This window comes from Saccostrea cucullata, unplaced genomic scaffold (assembly GCF_032062105.1).
Source record: "Saccostrea cucullata isolate Sc308-1 unplaced genomic scaffold, CSIRO_AGI_Scuc_v1 ctg6695, whole genome shotgun sequence".
NCBI lineage: Eukaryota > Metazoa > Mollusca > Bivalvia > Ostreida > Ostreidae > Saccostrea > Saccostrea cuccullata.
In genome coordinates, this window is record NW_026933072.1 from 27,836 (window position 1) to 54,911 (window position 27,076).

At 34.0% G+C, this 27,076-nt stretch overlaps 1 protein-coding gene and 1 long non-coding RNA gene across 2 annotated transcripts in view; both read left to right on the forward strand.

Moving 5' to 3' along the window:
• The window catches only part of LOC134237223 (uncharacterized), a gene marked incomplete at its 3' end in the record, with an annotated part of 43,083 nt that extends 16,017 nt beyond the window's left edge, over positions 1-27,066 (forward strand). Inside the window, exons 2-5 of the mRNA XM_062719326.1 lie at positions 4,446-4,751; positions 6,265-6,768; positions 9,598-9,695; positions 26,827-27,066. Coding sequence (XP_062575310.1) covers positions 4,446-4,751; positions 6,265-6,768; positions 9,598-9,695; positions 26,827-27,066 — 1,148 coding nt within the window. The remainder of the gene's footprint in view (positions 1-4,445; positions 4,752-6,264; positions 6,769-9,597; positions 9,696-26,826) is intronic.
• On the forward strand, positions 15,454-20,807 carry LOC134237224 (uncharacterized). The gene is made up of 3 exons (XR_009985779.1): positions 15,454-15,596; positions 19,373-19,493; positions 19,696-20,807. It is a non-coding gene; the product is annotated as an uncharacterized LOC134237224 (long non-coding RNA).
• Positions 27,067-27,076: the final 10 nt, after the last annotated feature.

Sequence of the window (27,076 nt, forward strand, 5' to 3'; positions counted from 1 at the left end):
TTTATATTTTATTTTTTAATCCAAATAAAAAAAAAATAAAGCGCAGTTTACATAATTGAATGCGGAACGAGCTAACTATTACTTGTAAACAAGCAATATAGTAAGTCGTACACCATTATGTTCTCGTCAAATAGCGTGACTTATTGTGATATACCGTACTAAGATGTTTTACTATATTTTTTCTGAAGATCATTCTTGTTTGTTGCTAATTGTGGTAAGATATTTTTTATTTATTTTTCAAATAATCAAAAAATAATAATAATAATAATAATAATTTTACAGATAAATAAACATTTTTCAAAGCTAACATAAATGTTTAGTCGGCGAATGTACATGCACGTCACGCACATAATTTTCGGGGTTTTGTTTTACTGTATTTAGCTCTGTAGCTTACTTTCAATTAATTTTTAAAGTAAAACAATAATTTGCAATGTCGTTTTTCATGTTTTAGAGATTCATAAACATTTTGAAGTAATGAAAACATATTGATATAACTTTTAAGTTAAGTCATTCCATGCTGCCATTTTATCCCCAATCGTATCCTCCATTCTACATAATTATTATGAAATCCAATTCAATCAAATTTTACGGTCCACCTACTACTATCTTCTGATAGAACAAAAAATCCGTTTTCTTATGTCGGACAATTATCTAAATTATTATTTATTATCTAAAATAATAAAAAAAAAATCTTACATGTATTTAGTACCAGAAATACCCATTTCTGTTTTTTTCTTTTTATCAAAGTCGATGATATAATATATTAATTGATAATTCTTTGAATCTAAAATCAATATAAAGCCGTATTTCGTTTTTGATATATCGATTCCTAAATAATTTGAACTATTTTGCGTGAAGAATCGTGCGTTTGCGTTAGCAATCGTGTAAGATCGTGTAACGTGTAGAATCGTGAACGTGAAAGATCGTTCGTGTATCAGGTTTAATCGTGCGTTAATCGTGCGGAATCGTGCGTGTAACGTGATCGTTCGTGTAAGTTGTCAACAATAACGTTCCAGCCACTGTAGGTAAACCAAATCAGAAGATACCATCTGCTCCTCTCCAACCCATTCCAGCTTTTGAAGAACCGTTTAGTCGAGTGTTGGTGGATTGTGTAGGACCTTTGCCTAGGACCAGATCTGGAAACCAGTATTTACTTACCATTATGTGTACATCCACTCGATTTCCTGAAGCCGTACCTCTTAGGAATATAAAGGCAAAGAGCATAGTCAAGGCCCTAACCAAGTTTTTCAGTTTTGTAGGAGCACCCTAGGCAATGCAGTCGGATCAAGGCTCAAATTTTATGTCGGGGTTGTTCCAGCAAGTCATGCATGAGTTGGGTATTAGGCAGTATAGATCAACTGCTTATCATCCTGAGTCCCAGGGGGCGCTAGAACGTTTTCACCAGACCTTAAAAACGATGCTCAAGACCTATTGTTACCAGTATGAAAAAGACTGGGACGAAGGGGTTCATCTTGTACTATTTGCTGCAAGAGAAGCAGTCCAGGAGTCTCTTGGGTTTAGTCCATTTGAATTGGTGTTCGGTCATACAGTTAGAGGTCCTTTGAAATTGTTGAAGGAAAAGTGGCTGACTGAGACTAGTGATCTTAATCTTTTAGATTATGTGTCTGATTTCAAAGAAAAACTTTACAATGCTTGTAAATTAGCACAAGAAAATTTGAAGAGTTCTCAGATGAAAATGAAAATGTGGTATGACAAAGATGCCAGAAATAGGGTGTTTAAGCCAGGTGATAAGGTTCTTGTATTTTTACCTATTCCTGGTCATCCTTTACAGGCCAAATTTTATGGCCCTTATGAAATTGAAAGCAAGATTAGTGATGTAAACTATGTAGCTAAGACACCAGGTCGACGTAAAGAGAAACAGGTTTGTCACATTAACATGTTAAAAGAGTATTTTGAAAGGTGTGACCGAAATTCTGTAAAACCAGTTTCCACTTTAGCCAATGCTAAGACTGTTCAAAATTGTATTGAAAGTGATACAAGTGTAGAAATGAATGAGAAAGATTGTAATCATAGTGTTCGTTTGAAAAACTCGGAAGTTTTGGCTGATTTGGATGCTAAACTTGGACATTTGAACATTCACCAAAAAGAACAAGTAAGAAACTTGACGAATGAGTATCATCAAATCTTTTCGGATGTTCCAAAGAAAACTAATGCAGCTTGTCATGATGTCATAGTGAGTGACGTTCTGCCTATCAAACAACATCCGTACCGTCTGAATCCAATAAAATTGCAGTACCTAAGAAGGGAAGTGCAGTACATGTTGGACAATGACATTGTTGAACCTAGTAAAAGTGATTGGAGCTCACCGTGTATTCTTGTACCAAAACAGGACGGTTCGTACCGATTATGTACAGACTTTAGAAAGGTGAATTCTGTTACCAAAACTGATTCATATCCAATACCTAGAATCGATGACTGTATTGACAACATTTGAAACGCGAAATTTGTCAGTAAATTTGACCTGTTGAAAGGCTACTGGCAAGTACCGTTAACAGAAAGAGCAAAAGAAATATCTGCTTTTGCTACACCAGATGGACTTTACCAGTATAAAGTAATGCCTTTTGGCATGAAAAACGCACCAGCTACATTCCAAAGGATGATTCACTCCCTTCTCCATGATCTTGAGGGATGCGAGGCCTACATTGATGATGTCGTCATATATAGCAACACATTGGATGAACATCTCCGAATCATGCGTGCTTTATTTGACATTTTAGCTAAAGCAAATTTAACTGTGAACCTTGAAAAGAGTGAATTTTGTCAAGCTTATGTAGAGTATTTAGGTAATAAAGTAGGTCAAGGTTATGTTACACCCATTATGGCTAAAGTGGAAGCTATTGTAAAATTCCCGATTCCTACAAACAAAAAAGAATTAATGAGGTTTTTGGGCATGGTTGGGTTTTACAGAAAATTTTGTCCAAATTTTTCCTCAGTTGTTAGTCCACTTACAAATCTTTTACAAAAGAGGGTAAACTTTGAATGGACAAAGGACTGTGAAAAATCGTTTCATAAAATCAAATCTGTCCTTATGAGCAATCCAATTCTGTCAACTCCAGATTTTTCTAAGCAGTTGAAGCTTACTGTTGATGCTAGTGATGTTGGAATCGGGGCAGCTTTGTTTCAAGAACATAGTGATAAGGTAGATAGAGTTGTTTCTTAATTTTCAAAGAAACTTACAAAATGTCAACGAAATTATTCTACTATTGAGAAAGAATGCCTTGCTTTGTTGTTAGCTTTACAGCATTTTGATGTTTATTTGAATGTTACTTTGCATCCAATTCTTGTGTATACTGATCCCAACCCCCTGACATTTTTGCATAAATTGTCAAACAAGAATCAAAGACTGACTAGATGGAGTTTGTTGTTACAAGAATACAACATAACAATTAAGCATATCAAAGGCAAAGATAATGTTATTGCAGATGCATTGTCCAGAGTATCATGAACAAATTAGATTTTTTATTAATGTACATGTTTTACAATATAAGTTTTCATTGACATTCAAACTTTTTAAGGGGGGAGGTGTTGTGAGATGTGTATTGTTTCATTATGTATATAATTAGTAACATTAAGTTTCTTGAACATTCCAGAGTGGTCAACATGTTTGGTCATTTGATCTAGAATATTCTTAAATTTTGTGTATGTCCAGATTGTTCCAGTAATGTCATGATTTAATAATTTCTAGAATATTCTAGATTTATAATACTGTATAAATACCCTGTCAATTCGATGCATAGATACAATACTTTTGTCGTATGAGCATCATTGAGATACAACTGGGATATATTTTCACTGGGACATTGTGTGCAGCAACGGACACTCTGATGTATGTATTTTTAGATTCTTGCTAAGTTTGTACTTTATGTTTGATATATTTATTATATATTACTGTAAATAAATTATTGTTAAGTTTAAATTGTGTTATTGATCTTTGCTGGCATTTCGGGTAATTCTGACCCATAACAGAATATCAAATATCTTCAGTCTTAACTGGCTAAATATTAACAAACTTTGTAAGTTGATGCATTTTGGGTTTTATGATACTAATAGAGTTGGGTGCTTCTAATAGAAGTGATAGATTGTACAATTTATCAGAAGAGCTATTCAAGGCCCTTGGGCCTCTTGTTTTTTTTTTTTCATGAATAATAAAGTTTAACTATTTTTCCGCTACAAAAACTATTATTTTTATTTGTAGACCTTAGATGGCGAATTTTTTTTTTTTTTACAAAAATTGTTTGATTCCTTACCTTGTTCTTAGTCCCTGAGGTAAATCATATGATCAAAAAATTCAAAATAAAAAATAATCAGATAATATTTTGGAAATTATTCAGGAAGATAAGATATAAATAACAGAGTAACATTTTTTTCTGAAATCTCTACATAAAATGAATTGACTATTCAAGAACATTCTATTTTTGTTACAGATCCAAGCATTGAGGATATAAATACAATTGATGAGTTGAAGAAGTTTCTGAGGAAGGAGAAGACAAGTGTTTCCCACGCCAGAGGAATACTTGTTGGATGTGCCGAGGCTGGAAAAACAACGCTACTGAAGAAGTTAAGAGGGCAACATCACAATATCAGCCAAGATACTGAGTCCACCAGGGGGCTAACAACATTGCTGAAGAGATTAAGATGGAAACGCCAAGATGTCAGTGAAGTTACCGAGTCCACCAGGGGACTGGAAGTCCATCAACATGTCTTCATTGTTAGAGATGGCGTTTTAGAAGGTAGAAAAAATTCTGAGACATATTCAAAAAAAAAACCAAATGAAAGAGCTAGAAATATCACTTGAAGTTTATTATTAAATCCAGTCTTAAAGAAATTATTCAAGATATTTTCATCAAACTTCATTCACTAATACAAATGTTTATGTCACCTTACTAATGAAGCCAGGCCAAGGCATTCTTGATTGATGGTCATATTTCTAGTTCTTATAATTTTTAATCTAGAGCAGCCAACCAGAGAGCTGTGCGTTATCCAGTCATCATCACATATAGAAGATTTTAAGTAATATGAACAAAATATAGAAATATAAGATAACATACAAGTGGTAGAATGTTTGTTGTCAATGAGGAAAAAAAAGATAAATAATTATGAAAAAAGAGATAAACAAGCAAATTCAAAGAGTTGTGGTCCCCAGTCTTTGTGGGTGAGATGTCAATTTTTATGACATTTTGTATTATTGTGTCAAATATGAACGCACTATCACATGTCATTTAGAAATTATCACCGAATATGAATTCTTTCTAAAATAAAGTCAATCATCATGGTTAAGGGGTCAGAAATCATAGCATGCACAGAAATGCTCACAAGTATTGTAATGCACCGGTCAAATATAAAAGCTCAATCTTTTTTTCAATCAAAAGTTAAAAGGAAAAGTTTACAATAAAAAAGTAGGCCGAATTGAAGTCCAAGATCACAAGATTAAAAATCTTAGTGTATGAAGAAAGTTATTGTCACAGGCAATACACAGGTATAATTTAAAAAGCCCTGATGAGCAAGATTAAAGTTTTTGAAAAGAAGGTCAAACTTAGAGGCCAAGGTAACGAGGTCAAAAGTCTTGTTACATTTAATACACATTTTATATGAACGTCCTATCTCTTCTCAGTCAAAAGAAACTGCCAATTAAAAAAAAGTGTTTAATTCTTCTAAAGTAGGTCAAACTTGATTGTCAAGATTGCGGATATCAAAAAATCAAAGTATTTAGAAATTATCATGTCACAGGTATTATACATGTGTAATATGAAAGTCCTTTCTCTACTCATTCATAGTATATGACTAATATAAAGTTGTTTGTAATTTGTAAAGCATAATTAACCTCCAAGGTCAAGGTCAATACGTTAAAAATTACAGTTCACTAGGAAATGTCTTGTCAAATGTAATACTAGTACATATCTCTAATATGAAAGCCCTATCATTCTCTCATTCAAAAGTTATGGCCAGTAAAAGTAGTGTTTATTAACTTTAATATTTTTAAAGATAAGTCAAACTTCAAGGTCACAAGGTCAAAAGTCATCGTGTATTTAGATAGGTCTTGTCACAGGTAGTATGTGTAATGTTAAAGTTATATCTCTTCTCATTTAAAAGATATAACCAAGGTTACAGTTTTTGTGACGGGCGGACAGACGGACGGACAAATTAGATTTATTGTCCCATCACTTTAGCGAAAGCAAGGGACCATTATTTTTCTATGATGTGTTAAAATGAAAACATTTCTAAATAACATTCCTCTGTTTTCAGTGGCTGATGATGACTCACCATTCAAGTCATTTATTAGGATAAATGCTGCAGATTTGAAACCAGATCCGAGCAGTAGTGCTGTTGCCAGCTCTGATACAAATGAAAAAGAAAATTTTGAAGTAGGAAGTACTGATAAAAGCACTGAAGTAGTTTATAGCCGCGAGGAAAAGAAAGAAGAGAATGTGGAAATGATTAGTTCACCAATGGAGGACACAGAAGAAGAGGACACAGTAGAGGTAATGGCCAGTCTTATCTCCTCAGAAGCTACAGATATGGTGAAATTTGAAATTTTCCAGAAAATCTTGTCTGAAAAAGAGAAGTTACCAACAGTAAGCATGCTGGATTTTGCTGGGCAGTTGGCGTATTATGCCTGTCACCAAATTTATGTAACACCAAAGGCCTTCTTCATCCTTGTGTTGGACATGACTAAGAAGTTTGAGGATGTTGTCAGTAAAGAGAAAGATAACCAGGAAGGATCAATCTTCTCCGTGTGGACTTACAAAGGTAAGACACTTGTAAAATGCTACATTTTTAGCTCTTTCTGAGTTCGGTGTGCGGCATGCGTTGTGCAGTGTGCATAAACTTGTTAGATTGCTGGCCATTACTCAATATCCCCTTGGTCAATAATTGTCCAAGTTGTCACAAGGTATCCTTGGCCTAATGGCTCCCATCTGTAAAAAAAAAAAAAATACTGAGTAGTGACCCTTAGGCAAGGGGATATAATTAGAAAAAAATGAAACAAAAATGCTGGTTGCTAAAAAATCTCTTCTCAAGAACCAATGTTGTAGATAAAAATTTGCACGTCGTGGAATTACCCTCAGGCAAACAGCATGGTCTCAAGGTCTCTTCAAAGTTGTCCAGAAATTACTTAAATTTTAATAAAATGTTGATATTTTGCTTACATTAAGGACTTTTTGTCAGTTGATGCATCTAAGGCCCTCATTACGTTGACTTAAAAATAGGTCAAGATTACTTTATAAATATTGAGCTCATTCTTTTTCAAAATGATTTAGAGGCATATTTTGAACAATTTCAGGCCTATGCTCATTAAACTTTCTTAGTTGATGCATCAGAGGCAGGTTTGTGGATTACCACTTGCCCACTCGAAAAAGCAGGTAAAATTTGCTGTGGGCGATTAGATATATAAAAAAAACTTGCGTCGAAGATGAATTCTGTTTATAACTTTCAATATATTAAAAATGGTTTTCATCTTTTTAAGAGGAATGAAGTAAAGTAATTTTAATATTGGCAATTTTTAACAGAAATCATTAATTTTACAAATTTTTTTTCAATCATCTGAAGTTTTTGGTCTTAGTCGTAAGTTTTTTTGTAAAAGGGACCACTGGTTGCCCAAATGGAGAATGATTTTTCCCCGGAATACAATCAAATTTCAGTTTTATTTTTGATGTACTTTCAGTTTCAGAACGAATACTCTACTAACCTAGATTATATATGTTGCGTACAAGCATATTCTTCAAACATATAATGTGACTTAGATCAAACATGGCGATTTATCGTTGCGGCTATAAGGAAAAGACCACTAGTTATTTTCCCATAGAACTCTATAAAAACCTTAGGCCCTCTCGGAACTTAACTATGGCAATTTCAGAAAATCCTTAGCATCATTAAAAACTTCCTTCTGGGCCCTTACAAAAAAAAATGAAAAACAAATATATGGTCCCATGGCGTTTATAGGTCAAAATTGCAGTTATTTTCGACTTATAGCGATCAGCAGTAAATAACACGCTGCATCAAAAATCATTAATTACTACAGTAATATATAAAGTTTATACTGTATATAAAATGTATTTAATAATACATGTATGTGTTCATGTGGTAGTGTTAGATACAGGTGCATTGCTTCCTACCATCTTGGGCTAGTAGGTTAACCTTTAACTCAATGGAAAAGCACAGAGGCCCTGGGTTCAATCCCAAGAAGAGGCATATACATGCTAATGTCTCTGTTTAATACAATGATTAGGGCCCTGCAAGGATTTGCGGGTGCCCTATAGTAATCACTCTGTCCGTCTGTCTGTCTGTCTGTCATTTTTCCGTCCTAATAACTTTTTTATGGTTGCCCAATTAAGATCAAATTTGGTATGGTAGTTCAATAGGCAGAAATACATATTTTGATGCTTACTTTTTTTCTCTATGTCCCCTGTTTTGGAGCTGGGGTGCTGGGATAGATTCCTTAACTTTAAATAAGAATGCATTGGCAAATTGAGATAACTGCTGAAGATGTTCCCATTGTAAACTGAATGCTGCTATGAGTCCCTTGGGATTAATTAGCTTTCCTCCAGAAGAAAATCAAAAGCCTTATCTTTATCTGTCACATTGAGATGAATTACCACCTCTGTCTGCAACTGAAGTTTGTTTTGAAGTTAAGTCAATTTGGAATGCTATGAACACTCTGAAATGTGCATGGATTTAAATACAAATGTTTATACTTCAATATTTTTGTTAAAATAGTTATGATTTCTTTGAATTCTAAGAACAAGAAATAGATTAAAGAGGATATATATTTCTACATTTAATTTTTTTTCTCCTTTATGTTAATTCAAGAATATTATTAATTTTTAAGGTATTTGTATAAAAACCCCATTCTATCATTAATTCTGAAAAAGTTCTTTTTGAAACTTAAGAAGACAATTATGAGAGAGGTACATATAATCCTTTGGGATTAATTATCTAGCAGAAAATTTAGTAGGCTTTTCTTTATCTGTCACTTTAAGATTAATGAAAACCTTTGTCTGCAACTGCTGTTTGTGTTGAAGTTAAGGTCAAGCCTTCATGATATTTGCATTCATTGAAGGCTGGCATTCAGTGTTAAGCTGTTCATTACTGCATAATGTAAATACAAGGATATTATTTACAGGTTTTTGAATAATCAGGAATTATCTTGAAATTTTAAGAATACAGTTGCTGTTGTGTATTCTTTGTACATTTTTTAATCATTCCGTAAGCTGCACCCTTATATTTCTACCCCATGGCGGGGCCCTTGCTGACTGGTCAGTTTTCTGGTTTGTGGCAGGTATTGGTTCGTTTCAGTGGATTTGACACATGAATTGGTGGTCAGTAGCCGGGAATAATGAATTTGTTAAATCTGTTTACAGAGGGTGTTACCATTGAAACTGACTTAACTCTCCCTATACACTGCTTACCTACCAAAGTACACTACATCATGATCTTTGATGATATATCTTTCCTAGAAATCAATTTCTTTTCCCTTGCTATAAGTACTAACCAGTAAAGCTACAGTCTCATTAGAGAATTCTATTTTTATTATCATGCTTTATTTGTTCCTTTAGACTTACATACATTTGTTTCTTTTAGACTACTTGAAGTTTTGGATTGCCTCAATCAAGACATTTGGAGGCAAAAAGGCCCCACTGTTTCTTGTTGTCACACACACAGAGAAAAAATCTAAAGATGTAAGTATTCTGGCTTATAGAAATGTGAATTATAAAGGAATAAACAGATCTCCAACCTATCATGAGAATGCACAATTAAAGCCATACTTTAAAAATACAAACACAAGAAAAATTTTGGCCTATAAGGTTATAAGATTTGTTACAGTCTTTACAAAATGAATTGGTTTCCATTTATGTCGATGACTATGGGCAAAATAGGCATAATAATTCATTTCTTTTACTGTAGACATATTTTTTTTCCACAGGGTCATTATTCCGCGGAATCTCAATTTCTGTTTAATCCGCGAGTAGAAAAGTATGCGGATTTCTTAGACTGTGACTAAATGCCTTACATTTATATTAAGTACACTTGGACAAATTTCCACAGAAAATTTGTAACCGCGTACAAAGTGTTTATGAATACCACGCGAAAAATGTACTTCTACAGTATATTGATGGCTTACCTGAGCTGAAAACTGAAGTGAGCTTTAAGGATCACCCGTTGTCCTGAGACGTTCCATTCGATCTGTTGTTTTTTCTTTTTATAAAATTTCTTATTTTTACTTTTTAAGAACCACTACGCCAAAATTTACGAAGTTTGCACATAGCATCTTTTGCTTTAGGAAATTTTAAATTTTCAAAGCCCCAGTTTTAATTCTGTGAGCTCAATTTGACCATGTTTTTTTCTTGAACAAGTATTGAAATTTAACTTTATTTTGTTTTTATACGAAATCATAGTTTTGTATTAAACAGAAAACTGAAGTTTTCTTCAATAGGGAATCCAAGTTTTACATAGAAATGTATAGTAACAATCTTTAAAAATCTTCTTCTCAACAACCAGTGGGCCAGAAAAGCTGAAACTTATATGGAAGTATCCTGAGGTACTGTAGATTCTAAATTGTTAAACTCATGACCCCGGGGGGTAGAATTGGGCCTGAAGAGGGAATCCAGGTTTTATATAGAAATATATCGGAAAAAATCTTCTCAAGAATCAGTGGGCTAGGAAAGCTGAAACCTATGTGGCTATGTCGAAACATCCCTGGGGTAGTGTAGATTCTAAATTATCAAAATCAAGATGGGGGTGGGGGGTAGGGACCACAGAAGATGTAAGAAAAGGGAAGTTTTGTAAAGAACTGTATCACCAACGTTACTCAGGTGAGCGATGTGGCCCATGGGCCTCTTGTTTCTTCACAATATTAAAAATTTAAGTTCTGACGTACCCAATGTATTATGTTGACTTCATGTGATTGAAATAAATTTATATTCAAAGAGAAGTTTTACATAACAAACCTGTTAGCTTTTAAAAGGATGCTGTGTGAAAATCCACATTTTATCAACATTGATATTATTCATGTGAAACTGAAATTTTCATAACACATGGGTAAAGGTGCCAAGGAAAAATATTTACAAATTTGAAGATGAAGTAGAGGTAACGTGAGCAATGAATTATATAAATGATCAACTGCCTCTAATATGAATAAAATGGCAGTGTCCATGTTAAATGCAATGGAAAACCCAAAATATGTGTAGGACGAAAAAGTAATAGAAGGTGCACAACGGCAAAATCTAATAAAGATTCTATGAAAATTTCATTCAGTGGTGGAACAGGAGTTGCGGATAAGGGATGGGTATTCCTAAAGCGTAACAAACAGATGGACGGACATCCCGATTAATAAATACCCTCCCGCTTTTCAAGCAGGGGGTATAAAAAAGGACTAATGTAGGCAGGCAAGCATTACGACCCATGTCTTTTTTTGCTATCAATGTCTGTGAATGTCTTTCTCAAGAGTGTTGCAACACAAAAAATCTGAAACAGTTGTCTGTATTTGAAATAATAATATTGTTCCCTCACTTAAACTCCCGATCAAAGATTTTATTTTACACCATGTTCAATTCCCATGAGTAATTTCAGTACTTTGATTTGAACTTGGCCCCTCTTCGGAAGGATGGGATCACAGAAGGGGGTCAAAGTTTTGCATAGAAATGAGATAAGCGTTGTGGCCCAAGATCCTCTTGTATTAATTCTTGTTGTTGCAAGCATGTCATATGGAAGAACTTTTCATTGATGACAACAATGATCCACACAACCAGGCTTGCTTAGGATGTTGAATCTGACCTATATTTTCCAGATGAGTGATCAGGTTTAAGTGTTTGGAGCAGGTCCATTCTCAAGTTACTATAAGCCCTGCCTATGCCAGACATGCATAGATGATGTATTTAGGAATGGACACTATCAGTTGCTTCAGATGCTGGATTTCACTTGCATTTTCCAGAAGAGTGACCAGGTTTTAAGTTTTTGGAGCAGGTCCATTATTCCCAAGGAACAATTATCCCTACAAGGACCAAACTTGCATGGATGATGCATCAATGAATGGGTACTACAAGACGTGCTCCAGATGCTGAATTTGACCTACATTTACCAAATGAGCAAGCCAAAGGTTTTGGTGCAGGTCGATTTCCAAGTAATTATAAGCCCTACCCAGACTGAACTTGCATAGATGATGCATCTAGGGATTGACACCACCAAACCTGTTTACGATGCTGGATCTGACCTACAATTTTATACACCCGTCTTAAGACGGGACGTTTATGTTATAGGCTTCGTGTCCGTCCGTCTGTCAGTCTGTCTGTTAGCTTTTTCATTTCCGGCTCATAACTTTAATACTACTAGGCCTAGGATTATCAACTTAGTCATCTGATGCATCTTGGGTAGAAGGTGTGTCGCGCACAAAAAGGAGGTCGCTCTGACCTTTAATTAAGAAGTTATAGCCAAATATGGAAAAATCCTTTCCGGCCCATAACTAGAAAACCATAAGACCTACAATCATCAAACTTGGCCAGTTTATGCATCTTAGATAGAAGATGTGTCGCTACCTATTTCAAGTTCGCTGTGACCTTTAATTTAAGTGAATTTTGTTTTAAAAATGTGTCTTTTTACTATTCATTTACACATCCCAAATAATGTAAGAGTATTGCACTATTCTTATTAAAAAAGTGTTAAATCAAGAAAATACTATTTTTTAAGCATATACTTGACAGCAATCTAAAACAAATATTATGTATGTCAGAGAAATCCTGCCTCTCCCATGGGTGTGATTATCAAGCACTGGTCAAGAAGAATTTTGATAACAGAAAATTGCATGTCAAATTAGAGAGAAATTAATGGGTTTTGAGTGCGAGGAGCTAACTGCCAGAGCATTGGTGTTATCTATATCCCTTGAGTATTGGGCAAATGGGTAAGCCTGTTTGATTAAAAATAGCCTTTGTTGACTAGCTTAAGTTTTAAAATAAATTTGATGATAAGTAATTAAAACTAATTTGATATTGCATAATAGACTAATCTGATATTATGTAATGTTATCTATTTAAAAACTAATTTTATGGGGTGGGGTGGAATCAGCATGTCCATATGAATTATATATTAAAACCTGTCGGACATTAAATCTCGACCAAAAAAAAATCTTTGAGTATTTTATATGTTTTTTAAAAAAAATTATAGTAGATAGTGCAGACCCATCCATCTCTTGGTAGTAATGAGCAGACAAGCATCCAGTTAAAGACTAATTAATGAGCTCAATGTGGGAAGGCTAGCTGTCTCAGTCGCTCTGATTAAGCAGTTTATCTGTACCCTTTGGGGATTAGACAGAAGAACTGCTGGTCAGTTTATAACATATGTCATTTTATGGCCGGCCTTTTCTTTTCAAAATTAATTTGGTATATATTAAGATGTTATAATTAGGACTAATTTGATGATGGGCATTTGACAAGGTCTAATATAACCAGCACAGAAATCTATCAGTGATGTAATATTTATTATAATTGATGCCTACATCAAAGGGGATGGATAAATATTTTAAGGAATAGAAAAGTCATAGAATTCTTAGAATCAAGGTTGATGTGTTTTCTTGCACCTAAACTGTTCAAGAAAATTGTAATTTTTTGACGGGCGTATCATGCTGTGGCGCGGCACTTTATTTGATGAGTGATCAAATTCAAGTTTTTTGCGCAGGTCTTTTCCCAAGACTTTATGCCCTACCCGGATAAAACTTACATGGATGAAGCATCTAGGGATGGCCACTACCAGACTTACATTCGATGACCCCGGAGGGCTGGACGGGGCCATAATTTTAAATAAATTGAGATTTATATAGAAAAAAAACTTTTAAAATCTTCTTCTCATGAACCACTTTGTCCGGAAAGCTGAAATGTATGTGAAAGCATCATTGGGTAGTGTAGATTTTAAATTTTCTAAATTTTGACGATCATTGACCCGTTGGGTAGGGTCAAAATATCTTATTTCAAGGGGGAAATCTGGTAATTTAATGAACAGCATTGGCAAAGCTACTAGGTGAGCGATGTGGCCCATGAGCCCCTTGTTTAATAAAATTTTCTTTCCACTTGGGATTTTAGCAACAGTAAATCAAAAGCATTTCGCCATAAATGTGTAGCATGCTGGAGTAGCTATCTGATTAGATACAATGAAATAATTATATACATTCCTGTCACACTGAGGATTAACAATGAACATAGGAGGGTTGATCCAAAATTAATGTCACAACCTTGATAAAATTGCTATTAATCGACGTTAAGCAAAAAAATTACACATGATGGAAGCCTTATTGATTTGAAATCAGACCTGAAAAATTCAAAGGAATATGATATATACTTTCCAAAATATCGGATTTAACGCGATGTGCATTTATGCTAGTCGCCGCACCCAAATATAACGTCATATGACGGATACGCACCATCATACTTTTAAGTACGGCTCCGTGTAAAAATCATACAGACAGTACAGAAAAGGTGATTCATCGACCATCTTCAAATTCAATAAAACTGGGTTTAATATATTCATTTGACCGGTCACGGTAGCCTAGTGGTAGAGCGTTCGCTTCGTGATCGGGAGGCCCGGGTTCAATTCTCGATCGCGGCGCCGCGTCATACCTAAGACGTAAACATAGGTAGTGACTGTTCCTTCGCCAAGCGCTCGGCACTAGAAGTGAAGGTCACGGGTCTTTCGGATATGACCTTAAAAACGTAGGTCCCGTGTCACGGTAGGCGTTGGCACGATAAAGAACCCTCACTGCTCAATGGCCCTGAGTCCCGAGTATAGGTCTAAATTTGAAGCCCTTCACCGGCATCGGTGACGTCTCCATATGAGTGAAAAATTCTCAAGAGGGACGTTAAACATTATACAATCAATCAATCAATATATTCATTTGGGTCTAAAATGAATATAAACAGTTGATTTTGTTATAATTCTTCTTTTTTCATATAGCCAGGGATAAAGTACTTGAGGTGTAATTTTGTATAGATAGTGTGCAAATAATGCCTATTTCAGAAAAGAATATCTTTAAAACCCTAGAAGATGTACAAAAACTTAATACATAATTCAAGTAAACATGGAAGGCTTAATAAAAATTTACTTTAATATTTTTGTGCAAACGAAGTATTGAAAAGATACAAGGTGTTTAAAATCGAGAATTTGTCAAGAGTCTTCACATGAGCTATCTCCCTTTGCAATTTTACATAGGTGGCGCTAGTAAAAAAAAAAATGGCAGCCTCCATGGTTAGCTGTACGCTGCAAAGTTATTTTGATTCATCCTGTGATGTTTATTGCAAAAATATGTGTGAAGTGACATAAATTAGTTGAAAGGATTCTACAAGAACAGATTAGGCATAGTTTTCGGGCAAAAGTATAGCCATGTGTCGTGTTGATTAGCATATTGACCTTGTTGACATTCTCCCGAAATGGTACTCGCCTACTAAAACCGTTGTGATCTATCTCAGAAGTTTAAATTCTACGGCAATCCACCAGAGTCCAAGAGTAAACTCTCAGAGAGGGGTGGCAGTCCGATTTTGTCAGCTTACTCGACTTGGAGAGGGAAGATAATGTACATTTGGACAGTTACATTTGACCAGGTAAGATCAGGTCCAGAACACTGCAGAACAATTTCTTGATTAGGATAATTAATTTTGTAGCTTGAAATAGCTATGTAGCTTTAATATGTTGACGGTGCGACCGTTAGGGCGAGCGCATATACTTATCCATTTTCATTTAGAATGGACATGTAAATCTGCACGTGACATTCGGTGCGTATTAAATTCTGACGTCATATGACGTCGTTTGTATGTGGCTTTACCAAACCGAAGCCTGAACAAGGCTGATTTCAATCAGTTTATGACTATCTTTCTGCAATAAACAGATAAATTCATTAAATCAAAACAAGTTTATTATTCGTTTAACTTTTGTTGTTATTCTCGCGAGAATGTTGCTTCAGTTTGTGTATGAAGCGATGCATTGTGGGTCTAAATTACTGCGGTAAAAAATTCTTTGGAATGAATGTGCAGTTGTCTGAATTTTCTCTTTGCCCAGGCGTTTTTATCAGAGCTCGCAGTTACCTGCATATGCAGTCAAGAGTATTTTACAAGTCCTATATGACAATGTATAATGAGTCTTTTACCCCATTCATACGACGAAAATTTGCTTATGTGTGCAAATTATGTGTGCAAATTTACATATGAGTAAATATACACACGTAAGTAAAAGTTAATTTGCTATGCGTTCAGACGAGATTTATGTACTGTAAGTAAAAACTTATATTTTCATGTTAAATAAGGAGATCCACAGATTCAGAATTGTGGATTTTTTTTTATATAAAAAAGGTTATTTTCTTATTTCTTACTATAAGGTTAACTTTTTAATGTTCCTTAAATAAAGAAGGGGGAAATCCGATCCATTTATTTTTTGGTACGGAAACGCGAACTTAATATTTTTTTAGGAAAAATGTACACACGGAAAAAAAGGAAAATTAATTAAAATCATTTTTTAAAATTTGTAAATGCTTTGGCCTCGGTCCTTAAACTATAGAAGAGCCGTTGGGTGGTAAGAAAATTTCTAAAGGTGGCTATTGCCATCTAATGAATGGCGTCTTCACCAGAATAAAGTACGACTGGAAATCTTTTTGGTGTTTGGAAATCTACAGTACATCGAGTTTGCGAGGCCATATTGAAGTTTCTGCTGGAATATTTTATGTATTTTCCTGGAAAATGAAATGGGCAATCGATTTAAAAAAAATTCAAACAAAACAAATATATGAATAGAAAAAACACGAATCCCCTAGAAATTCATGTTGGGATCAGGTGCCAAGAATCGAAAATGCTTAAAAATCTTATTTTCAACAGGGTTGTTGAAATTCCTGTAGCATCAATTTATATGTCAGTATCTTGCCTTGGTTAAAAAAAAAAGAAAAGAAAGAAGAAAGTCAATCTGTAATGGGACCCTGGCTATTGATGTAATTCACATTCCTATCACAACCCCGGAACATTCCCATGAAGAACATACTTGAATTGTAAGGGGACTACTTATTTATCCTGCAGGGTACGTGTTTGCGCGACCACAGCTAATTTTTTTTATAATTTAGAGGCGCTGCATTTCATTTCCGGAAATATGCATTGCATTTCCGACATTTTTTTAATTTCATTTCCGACATTTTTTGTTTTCATTTTTTGCAAATTCAAATTTATATCAGAGGACACTGGAGATATAGTGTGGATCCTTGTTTTCAGAGTTGAAAAAGCCATTTGTGGAAAGAACTATGCTAGAACAACCCGGCGCATTCTTTAAAGACTTTAAAGCAGTACTCTGTCAAAACCCAAATTACTTTCAGCTGTCTTTGAAGTACAGCAAAGATGATAATAAAAATCCAGTTTTTTTTTTAAGTTTTGCTTTCTAGCCGCCATGTTAACAGACTGATATTATACACCCAACAATGCATAAACAACCGATACAAACACTTAAAATTGTGATTTATGCAATAAACAAAACAAAATACATACATAAGTAAATTTGCTGCGTGTTCATACGACAAAATTTACACACAAAAACTAATAATTTGCCACAACATGTATGCAAAAGTTAATTTGCACCTAGTCCTGACTAGGTGTAAATTTACTCAACTGTGCAGAATTTACATGTGAACAAATCAGTTCATACGACAAAAATTGCACACGTGAGTAAATTTACATATGAGTAAAATATACTGAGGTATGCAAATCATGTCGTATGAATGGGGTGTTTAATAAAAAGGAAAAATCATAGATATATGTACTTCTAGTATTGCAGCTGTTGAATAATTTTAATTAAACAAAAGACGAATTTCCATTTTCTTAAGAGCTCGGGAACACTACCGTTAATGGAAGGTAATTTTCAGCACAATGTTTTTGTCTCTACTCTTGCATTCTTCAATTAATTTAATGAGTCCCCAAGCATGACAGTCTACTATTTGTTAATACAAATCAGAAGCGACACACGGTTTTCGTCGATTTACTGCATACTTTATTTACTTCATCACCAAAAACAATAGTTTCTTTTTTACTTTATACAGCCAAAATTGAAAGATTAGTTTCCAAAAACACTGCTCGATGCTCAAATTAAAAATTGTACTTTTAGATGATAGATACAGTGAACCTTCAGATATCTTGATGCAAGATGTCCGAATGCTTCAGTATTCGGCCGATTTTTCATCGAAACGAAACTTTTTAACGTTATTTTGTCTTATTTAAGTGGTAATTCAGGTATCCGGACACTTCACGTATCTGGAAATTTGACTAGCAACCAAAGTGTCCGGATAAATGAGGTACCACTGTAGTTGCTTCCAATACGTACCGTACAAACCTTGTGACGTTTGCATGTCTGACTTTTGATATTTGATTGAGGGGTTAAATGATAATGGTGCACCTTGTGCTGCTGTCTAAAACTATGTAAAGAAAACTGATAGCCAATTTGCATACAAATTGAAGCTGATGTGTCATCAGATAATCTTGTCGTCTAGACCTGTTTAAGTTACTGTATTACTGTGCACTCCCCTATGTGTGATGAGGCATGAATAAGTTTTGATGGTATGGTTAAGGCATTGTTTGAAATAACTGTTGCTGAACCGCCTGAGATGCACAAATTTTGTCACAGGCAAACAGATTTGTAACAGATTACAGATTTCACACCCAACTGAAAATGAAAAACTTTTCAAAAACTTGACCTTGGTTATGACTTTTGAATGAAAAATAAAGGGCTTTTCTCATTGGGACTCAAAACCAAGGCGCACATGGATCTTAAAAAATAGATAGAAAACTTGGAATGGTTTAAAACAATCTTTTAAAATCTTTTCATAAACAGTATAGTGATGATATGGAAGCATTCTCTGGTGATGTAGTGTATAAATAAATTGATTAAGTTAAACCACCCTTTGGGTAGGATGGAGTCATAATGGGGATCAAAGTTTCACATTGCAATATATAGGGAAGAATTTTCCCTAGAACAGCAAAGCCTTGATTAATATTGTACTGATATGGAAGTCATTGGAAGAAGCCTCAAGTAGTGTAGATTCTGTTTAAATTGTACTAAAGTCAAAACTGGAGACATATTGCAAATGATGAAAAATACACTAGTAGAAAAGATATTTCACATACAGCAAAACTCGTTTACTACGAACACGGATATAGCGAATTCACGGATATAGCGAAGTTATTTTAGATCCCCAGCTAAATTTAACAAATTCCTTATATAGATATGATGAGTAATTGATGTAGCAGAGTAATTTCATTGGTCCCGGTGACTTTGTTATAACTTTGTTTTACTGTATTTCATAAATTAGTATTATTGTTTTTTAGATGAATTAAACCCCATTTTATTTTCACAGAATGTATGCGATGGGCTGCATCATGGTTTTGAAGGAAAAGGTTATACTATTTATTACAGACAGCAAGAAAACATCATTGAACACCACCAACTAATAAGACTCCAAAGGAGGGAGAATATATGTCTTGCAACCGTTTATAGATTTTTAATGAAATTACTGCATTATATAAACTTGATATTCCATGTAAGGTAATTAATAAAATCAAAATAACCACTTAGTACCTTAATAATAATGTAGCATAAACTAAAGAATTCTAAATTGATGAATGATAAGTAAATGTGCATGTATATTGTAATTAATATTTTAGGAAAATGGAAAATAAGAATTTAAAGCTGTCAAAAAGCAGAGATTAGAGTTCAGTGGATTCCATGACGGTACTTTGGATAATGTTAATCAGGCAGCAATTCTCTTCCAAAGGATCTTAAGTGCTTTTAGAAGAGGCTAATAAACAAAGGACAGTCACTTACTACAGAAGAGAAGCAGGGGAGATTAGTGATATTCTGAGTGGCATGACTGCACCTTACAAAGATGTAAAACATTAGAAATTGTGTTTACATATACAATGATTATATGATAAATGTATCTAGTAATCAATATTAATATGATTAATATTTTCAAATATTTTTTTTTTTTTTACATTTTACTGATCATTAATGAAAAAAATAATTTGTGTTGTATTTGAATTTGGAAATGTAAAGGAATTTATTTTAAAATTTAAACTGATATTCTTACATGTAAACATGTACTGGCGTGTGTACATGGTGTATATATTGGACTCTGACAAAAGATGATGCTACTTCTTTTTTTGGTGAAATTATTAATCACAATGATTTTTGTGCACATGATTTTTTTTAATTTTCCATAGGGTATGGTATCTATGAAACCTACTCAGCCTTTTTGTTTGGCTATTTTTTAAATCATAGATATATTTTATTTTCTTGATAACTGAAATCCTCAAAAAATGATATTTTGTTGTTTTTGTCAACATGAATTATCTCCCCCTTTCAGCTTGAAATTAGAAATAATACTGTAGATATAGATATAATTTGATTAATGAAAATGAATTATTGTGTTGTATTTGGAACTATAAAGAAATTGTTTTGAAATGCTATTTATAATTTAATATGCATATTAAATATATACATGACATTTATTTTACCGTGACGAAAAAGTGAATTTTCCATTTTTTGTACAAAACTCTTCAATGGCTTTTGGAAATTAATAATCAATTGCACAAAAATGTTTTTAATTTTTATTTGCCATAAGGTATGGTGTCTAGGAAATAAACCCTGCCTCTCTGTTTGGCTGTAGTGTATTTTTTCTTTAAATTTTTTATCATATAGCTGAATTTAGCTGTAAATCCTTTTAAAATTGAAAATTTCAGTTTTTCTCGACATGGATTATTTCCCCTTTTCAGCTTAAAATTAAAAACTATTACTGGACGTGTAAATATTTGGATTAATTATGAAAAGTAAATAATTTAATTGCATGTATTTGAAAATGGAAATATAAAAAAAATGGTTTTGAAATGCTATTTATTTTTTACATGCAAACATATATGGCATATATTGGACTGTGACAAAAAAAGAGAAAATACCATTTTTGTACAAAATTCATCAGTTGTTTTGGGAAGTTAATAATCATTTGCACAAAAATGTTTTAATAATTTTATTGACTTTAGACTATAGTCTCTTTGAAACTAGCGTGGCTTTTTAGTTTGACTGTGGGGTTTTTAGAATTTTTTGATAGATAAAAATCCTAAAAAATGGATATTTTACATTTTTTGCCAATATGGATTATCTCCCCTTATTACCTTAAAATTAGAACACATTACTGGTCATCAAAATATTTTGACTAGATATGGATAGTAACTACTTATGCTGTATTTTAATAAGAAATAAACATAAAAGTGTTTTATTGTTTAGTTTTCTTTTCATTTAATCTTCATTATTGGTATTTTTGCCTATTTTTAGAGGAAGTTTCAGCCATTTTTTTGCCCAAAACAGTTTATCGGTTGCCATGGATAGAAAATGGCAGAAATTTAAAAAAATTATAATTTTTTTGGAGCATCTTAGCATACTCTACCAACATGCAAAGTTTGAAGAAATTCTGAAATCCCCCATGAATCACCCTCTGCATGATTTTTACACGGAGCCGTACTTAAGTGTTTCCCCTTCGTTTAATTAAAAATATTTGTGATTCGCATGACGGATACACACCGTCATACGAGTACTTTTAAGTGTTTCCCCTTCGTTTAATTAAAAATATTTGTGATTTGGAAACATTCTCACCGATTCCACTTTCTTTTAAGAATTTTTGGTAACATTATACACTCACTCTTTTCATAATTAAGCCCTCTGTCATTTTTTTTAACAGTAGCATAAGACAAATTTAAATATTCACATGTCACTATGTCTGTCTTTTTTGACAACATCAGACACCATTGAACGTTCCATCCGATCTCCTATCTTTCGGTCTTCTTGTCCTCTGCTGATCATTCAGTGACCAATCACCTGCCCAAAATTGCTGAAACCATCTAGTAAGATGTATCTTATTAACATTCTTTATTCTGTAAGTCTGATTAATTAACGTAACTGTCGCTTGTGATGATTTTCATATTTTGAAGTAAAAATGCATTACAACTCGTCGAGCTGTTTTTTCCCGTTTCGAGAATCTTTTTTTTCAATTCAACAGAGTAGAACAACACTGTTTATGATCACAAATACCAATGACATCATTTAAGGTTAGGGTCAATTTTCAATTATAGACTAGAAAATGACGAGAATTGTGTCTTTTTTAAAAAATTGGAGATTAGGTGCTTTTTAGTCACCTGAGTAAACTTAGGTGACCTATTATGCTATCCGTTTTCGTCGTGCATTAACATTTGAACATTTTTAGCTTCTTCTCTCTGACTGCTGAACCAATTTCAACCAATTTTGGCATATAGCATCATGGGGTGAAGGGGAACAAAAATTGTGAACATCATGGTCCCTGCCCCCTAGGGTCTAGGGGTGGAGCCGAAACCACTAAAATTAGTGCAATCTTTAAAAATCTTGTTCTTTACTCCAGGACATCAAGCAGTCAAACTGTTGGAATGATTGTCATCAGCATGAGTCCTCTACCAAAATTGTGAAATTCATGGCCCCAGAGTCAGGGGTTCTAGTGCTAAGGCGGGGCTATATTAATTATATATTGAAAATGCATTAAATCTTTGAAAATCTTCTTCTCTGCTCCTAGAAACTAAATAAACTAACTAAGTATATAGTTATGATGAGCAAGAGTGCCTCTGCCAAAATTGTGAATTAATTCTTTGAAAATCTGCTTCTCTGCCCCTGATACCAGGTATTGTGTCTCAGATTGTACCCGAGATCATGCTTGTCGTCAAGTTTTGCAAGAATATACCAGGTTATATATAAGTATTATATGTGACTGCAGGGTGTATTGTATGTATAGTAAAACTCAGTTTAATATAAAATAACTCAGTAAAACTCAGTTTAATATAAAAAAAAGTTACTCGGACTTATGAAATTACTATACTATATCCGTAATTCGTTATATCTGTAAAATGAATTCATACCTATGGGTATTTAGGAGGCTAAGTAACTAAACTAAGCAATTGCTAAGTTCATAGTTATGATTTGCAATGGTGCCAGCCTCTTTCAAAATTGTGAATGCTGTAGCATCTATCTTAAAACATGAACCAAATTCTATCATTAGAAAGTTGTTGCATGATTCTCAGGTAACCTATAAGACTCATAGGCCTCTTGTTTAAGAATCTTTGTGGCGTCGGTAGTCTAGTGGTTAAGGTGCCGGACTCCAAACCGAAAGGTTGTGAGTTCGAATCCTGGCCGCGACAAGCCAATGTTGTGTCTTTGGGAAAGAAACTTTACACGAATTTCCTCACTCCACCCAAGTGTAAAAGGGGTACCTGGCTATAGACAGTGAAAGATATTGTCAGAATGTTAGTGTCCTTGCGCTGATAACGGCAGCTTGCACTGAGAAAGATTCTGGGTTGTTAAGGTCTGCTGGGGTAATAATGTATTGTAAAGCGCTTTGAGTAGTATTTATGCTAGAAAAGCGCTATATAAAAAACAATCATTATTATTGTTATTATTATCTTTTTACCGGTAATGTGTTTGTCTTTTTCATTTTAAGAAAAATACACTTTTAAACGTGACGTTCCGTTGTGACGCGGTGACACCCCCTGTACGCTATATTTTAAACTTCTATAAAATAAAGGCAAATAATCATTATTAAATTAAAATTTCAATGATAATTAGATGATATCTGTGCATCTTCTGGTATATTGCATTTGATAATATGACGCCAAATATAAAAGATATGGACATTGTGACATTACTTTTGGATCAACCCTCGTACATTTACGATGTCAAAAACGGACTTGTCTTTAAGATAACTAAATTAGCATCGAAAAACATATGACAGTTTTTAAAAAGGCAAGACTTTGGAAAAACAAAAAAAAAGTAAATATGTAGTACTGTACCAGAAAAACTACCTTTCATCTGCTTAACATCTAAAATGAAAATATACAACGATGAATACCAAATCTACAGTTTTGTCTGTAATCTTTTATTATGTACCAATTGTACTGCTGAAATAACTGTATTTCCAGATTTTACAAACATTACCACATAATAGAGAAACACCGGCATCTTACGAACGAACGTAACCAAAATCGGGGATCAGTCATTGTAGTCTATTGTATTCACGGTTGGATTACTGATTTCTTCAATTTTATTGGGATTTCAATAGAAAAAATCCCCATAAGATACCTCAAATCCATTTCTTGTCGTAGTCGCTACCGTGACGCTACAATACATTTAAATGGACATTTAAACGAGCAAAGGGGTTCGAGAAGGGAAATAAAAGGAAAATTTAAAAAAAGTCATTCTGTGGCATGAAATAAAAAATAATAGTATGTGCGGATCTAGAAGGGGTCCAGGGGGAGGGGGTACTTTACGAAGGGGGGTCGGGACAATTAGGAGTTATGATCTAATACTAAATTGCAAAAACCCAAAAACTTTTTTAAAAAAGTTATGTTCAAAATACTATATGCTGCGAAAAATAAAATTAATATGGCTTTAATACACAGGTATTATACCCATACCGGGTATCATAAATCCAGGGGGTTGTCCGTTCAAAATTTGTCCGTTGATAAAGCTTCTTCTATCAAACATATATCTTAAAAATCTGCATATAATTCTCACGGGTGTCAGTGGACTGGACACGCCCCCCCCCCCCCGACCCAAATTTTTTTTTAAATTTCACTGTAAAAGCTTTAAGGCTTCTCGAGATATCGCTCGAAACAAAAGGGTAACAGACGGATAGATTTATAAGACGAACGGGCAGACCGAATATAATATCCCCAACTTTCGGGGGGGATGGGGGGGTGTCGGCACAAAAAATTTACATTTACAATTTACAACATACATAATTGATTCCTGCAGTTAAAAAGTCAGAGGTGATTAAAAAATAAAAAGTGAATTCTATGTACTTTTAGGATTTTTCATATGAAATACATTGTAAATATGTACTAGACGGTTAATTTATAAAAGAAGAGAAAATAATTAATATGAATATCTTGGGACCCATCTTCGCTAGCCAAGGGTTTCTGATACGCTACTCTCCTCATAAACCCTTGGCCTACGGTGTTCATAGAAATAGGGATTTTTTTCCAGAGTTCTGATTGGATTTCAGTACACCCAGGTCGACCAACCAGCAATTGTTTTTTGTAAATGACGATATTTGCGTTCGGGATACATCTTCACTCTTTAATCTCGGAAATGAAAAACGCAAATAAACAACGATCCGTAAGATAAAACTCAATTCTATGAATAGCCATGGTGTCATCCAATATCTTCTAAATATGTGATTAAGAATCTATATTGAAGCTTCAGATTTGTTCTATAAATAATGAATAAACATAACTCAATTATTGCTTCTTAATTATTCTTGAAAAAACTTTGAGTTTAATTTTTTTTAACACGTGTCTTTATTTCTGGCGATGACGCAATCTGTGCGTACCTGATAGATTTGAGATCACGTGACGGAAAACAATCCCGTCTTTTTACTTCACCGTATGCCAAGGGTTTATGAGGAGAGTAGCGTATCAGAAACCCTTGGCAAGCGAAGATGCTTGGGACCTGGTATGTATATTTGGGGTGGGGGTTGGGAAGTTGTTTGGTCTACAAGCACTTGTGATGAGCATATGTGTGCACATACTTTTGAAGGATGCAATGACAACTAAGTGACAACTACGTTTTCATATTATTCACAATCTTTTTTTTTGTTTACAACAGGATGGTGAATATATATTTTTCCTTACAAATAAGGCAAGTTATAATTTCGTTTATTTTTTGCAAATAATGCATGGTTAACAAACAGTGACTTAGTGGAGCATAACTTTAAGACAAAGGAAAGAACTTTACTAAAAAAATGCACCATCCTACATAAATGCATATCTTCAGCCTTTTTCATTATCCACACATATAAACAGATATACATGTACACACGGTCGTATATAGGAACGGGGTGGAGGGGTTTAAGCATTAGCCCCCCCCCTACAATGAAGTCGATGAATAAACAATGTAATACCGGTATTATAAAAAACTAAGCCCCTTCAATAAAAAAATCTTTCATTTTGGCTTCCCAAGGAATTGTTTGGTAGTGACTCTAAACTTTTGGTTGCCCCCTTCCCCCCTCCCCCCCCCCCAACTGAAAATGATTGCGTCAGGCCTGTAACTTATATAAAAAATAAAAGAAGCCCAAAATAATTAAGATCTTAGATTTAAGATCGCCATTTAATACATCATCTAAGAAGAATTTGTCTACCACGAATGCTCGTTTATTTCTTTGAAGAGATATTTAAATTAATTTAAAAAAGAATCTCTCTCTCTCTCTCTCTCTCTCCCCCCTCTCTCTCTCTGTCTCGGATCAAAACAAGACACTATAAACTGCACAACCTATTTACTTCATTGCACGGATTTATTTTTTTTTTATCAAACTGTAAAAAGTTACCTTTCCCCATATGTACAAGGCGCACACTGCGGGTAGTTTTTATACGTTTAATCACTGACGCATGACAAACGTGGTTCCTACTCCGTCTCAGGTATTATGGTGTATTTTCTTCAATTTGTTCGCTTTTTAAAAACATTGAAAGTGATTACAAAAGATTTGACATGAGCAATTTTCAATTACAAAGTGGTTAAACCATTATCCGTTTTATTTTACACATATACTTATTTCTTTCGATTTTAAACTTTAAATTGGTACAATCACTGGTCTCCAGAAAACTATCGAGATACGGGAAGTTAGGGAGAGATACGTTCGTTCGTAAGATGTCGGTGTTTCACTACTAAAATATAAAATATTATAATCATAGCACACGATTATGTATAAAAATATCTTCATGCTTACTTTGTTTCCTTCTTCAGGAAATAGAGAAGTATTTTGGGGGGTTTTGGAAAGCTGTACCAGATGAGGACAGAGATTGGTTAAGTGAGTCTCTGAATGATCGGGAATATGCAGTAGGTCTGAAGACACTTAATGATAATACCAAGGAAATACTAGAGTCAATGAAAAAGTCCATAGTGGAACTATTCACAGATGAGAACTATACAAAAGTTGAATTGCCTTCTTCGTGGGCTTTAATGGAGCAGTTATTGTATGAAGGAGCATGGAAGG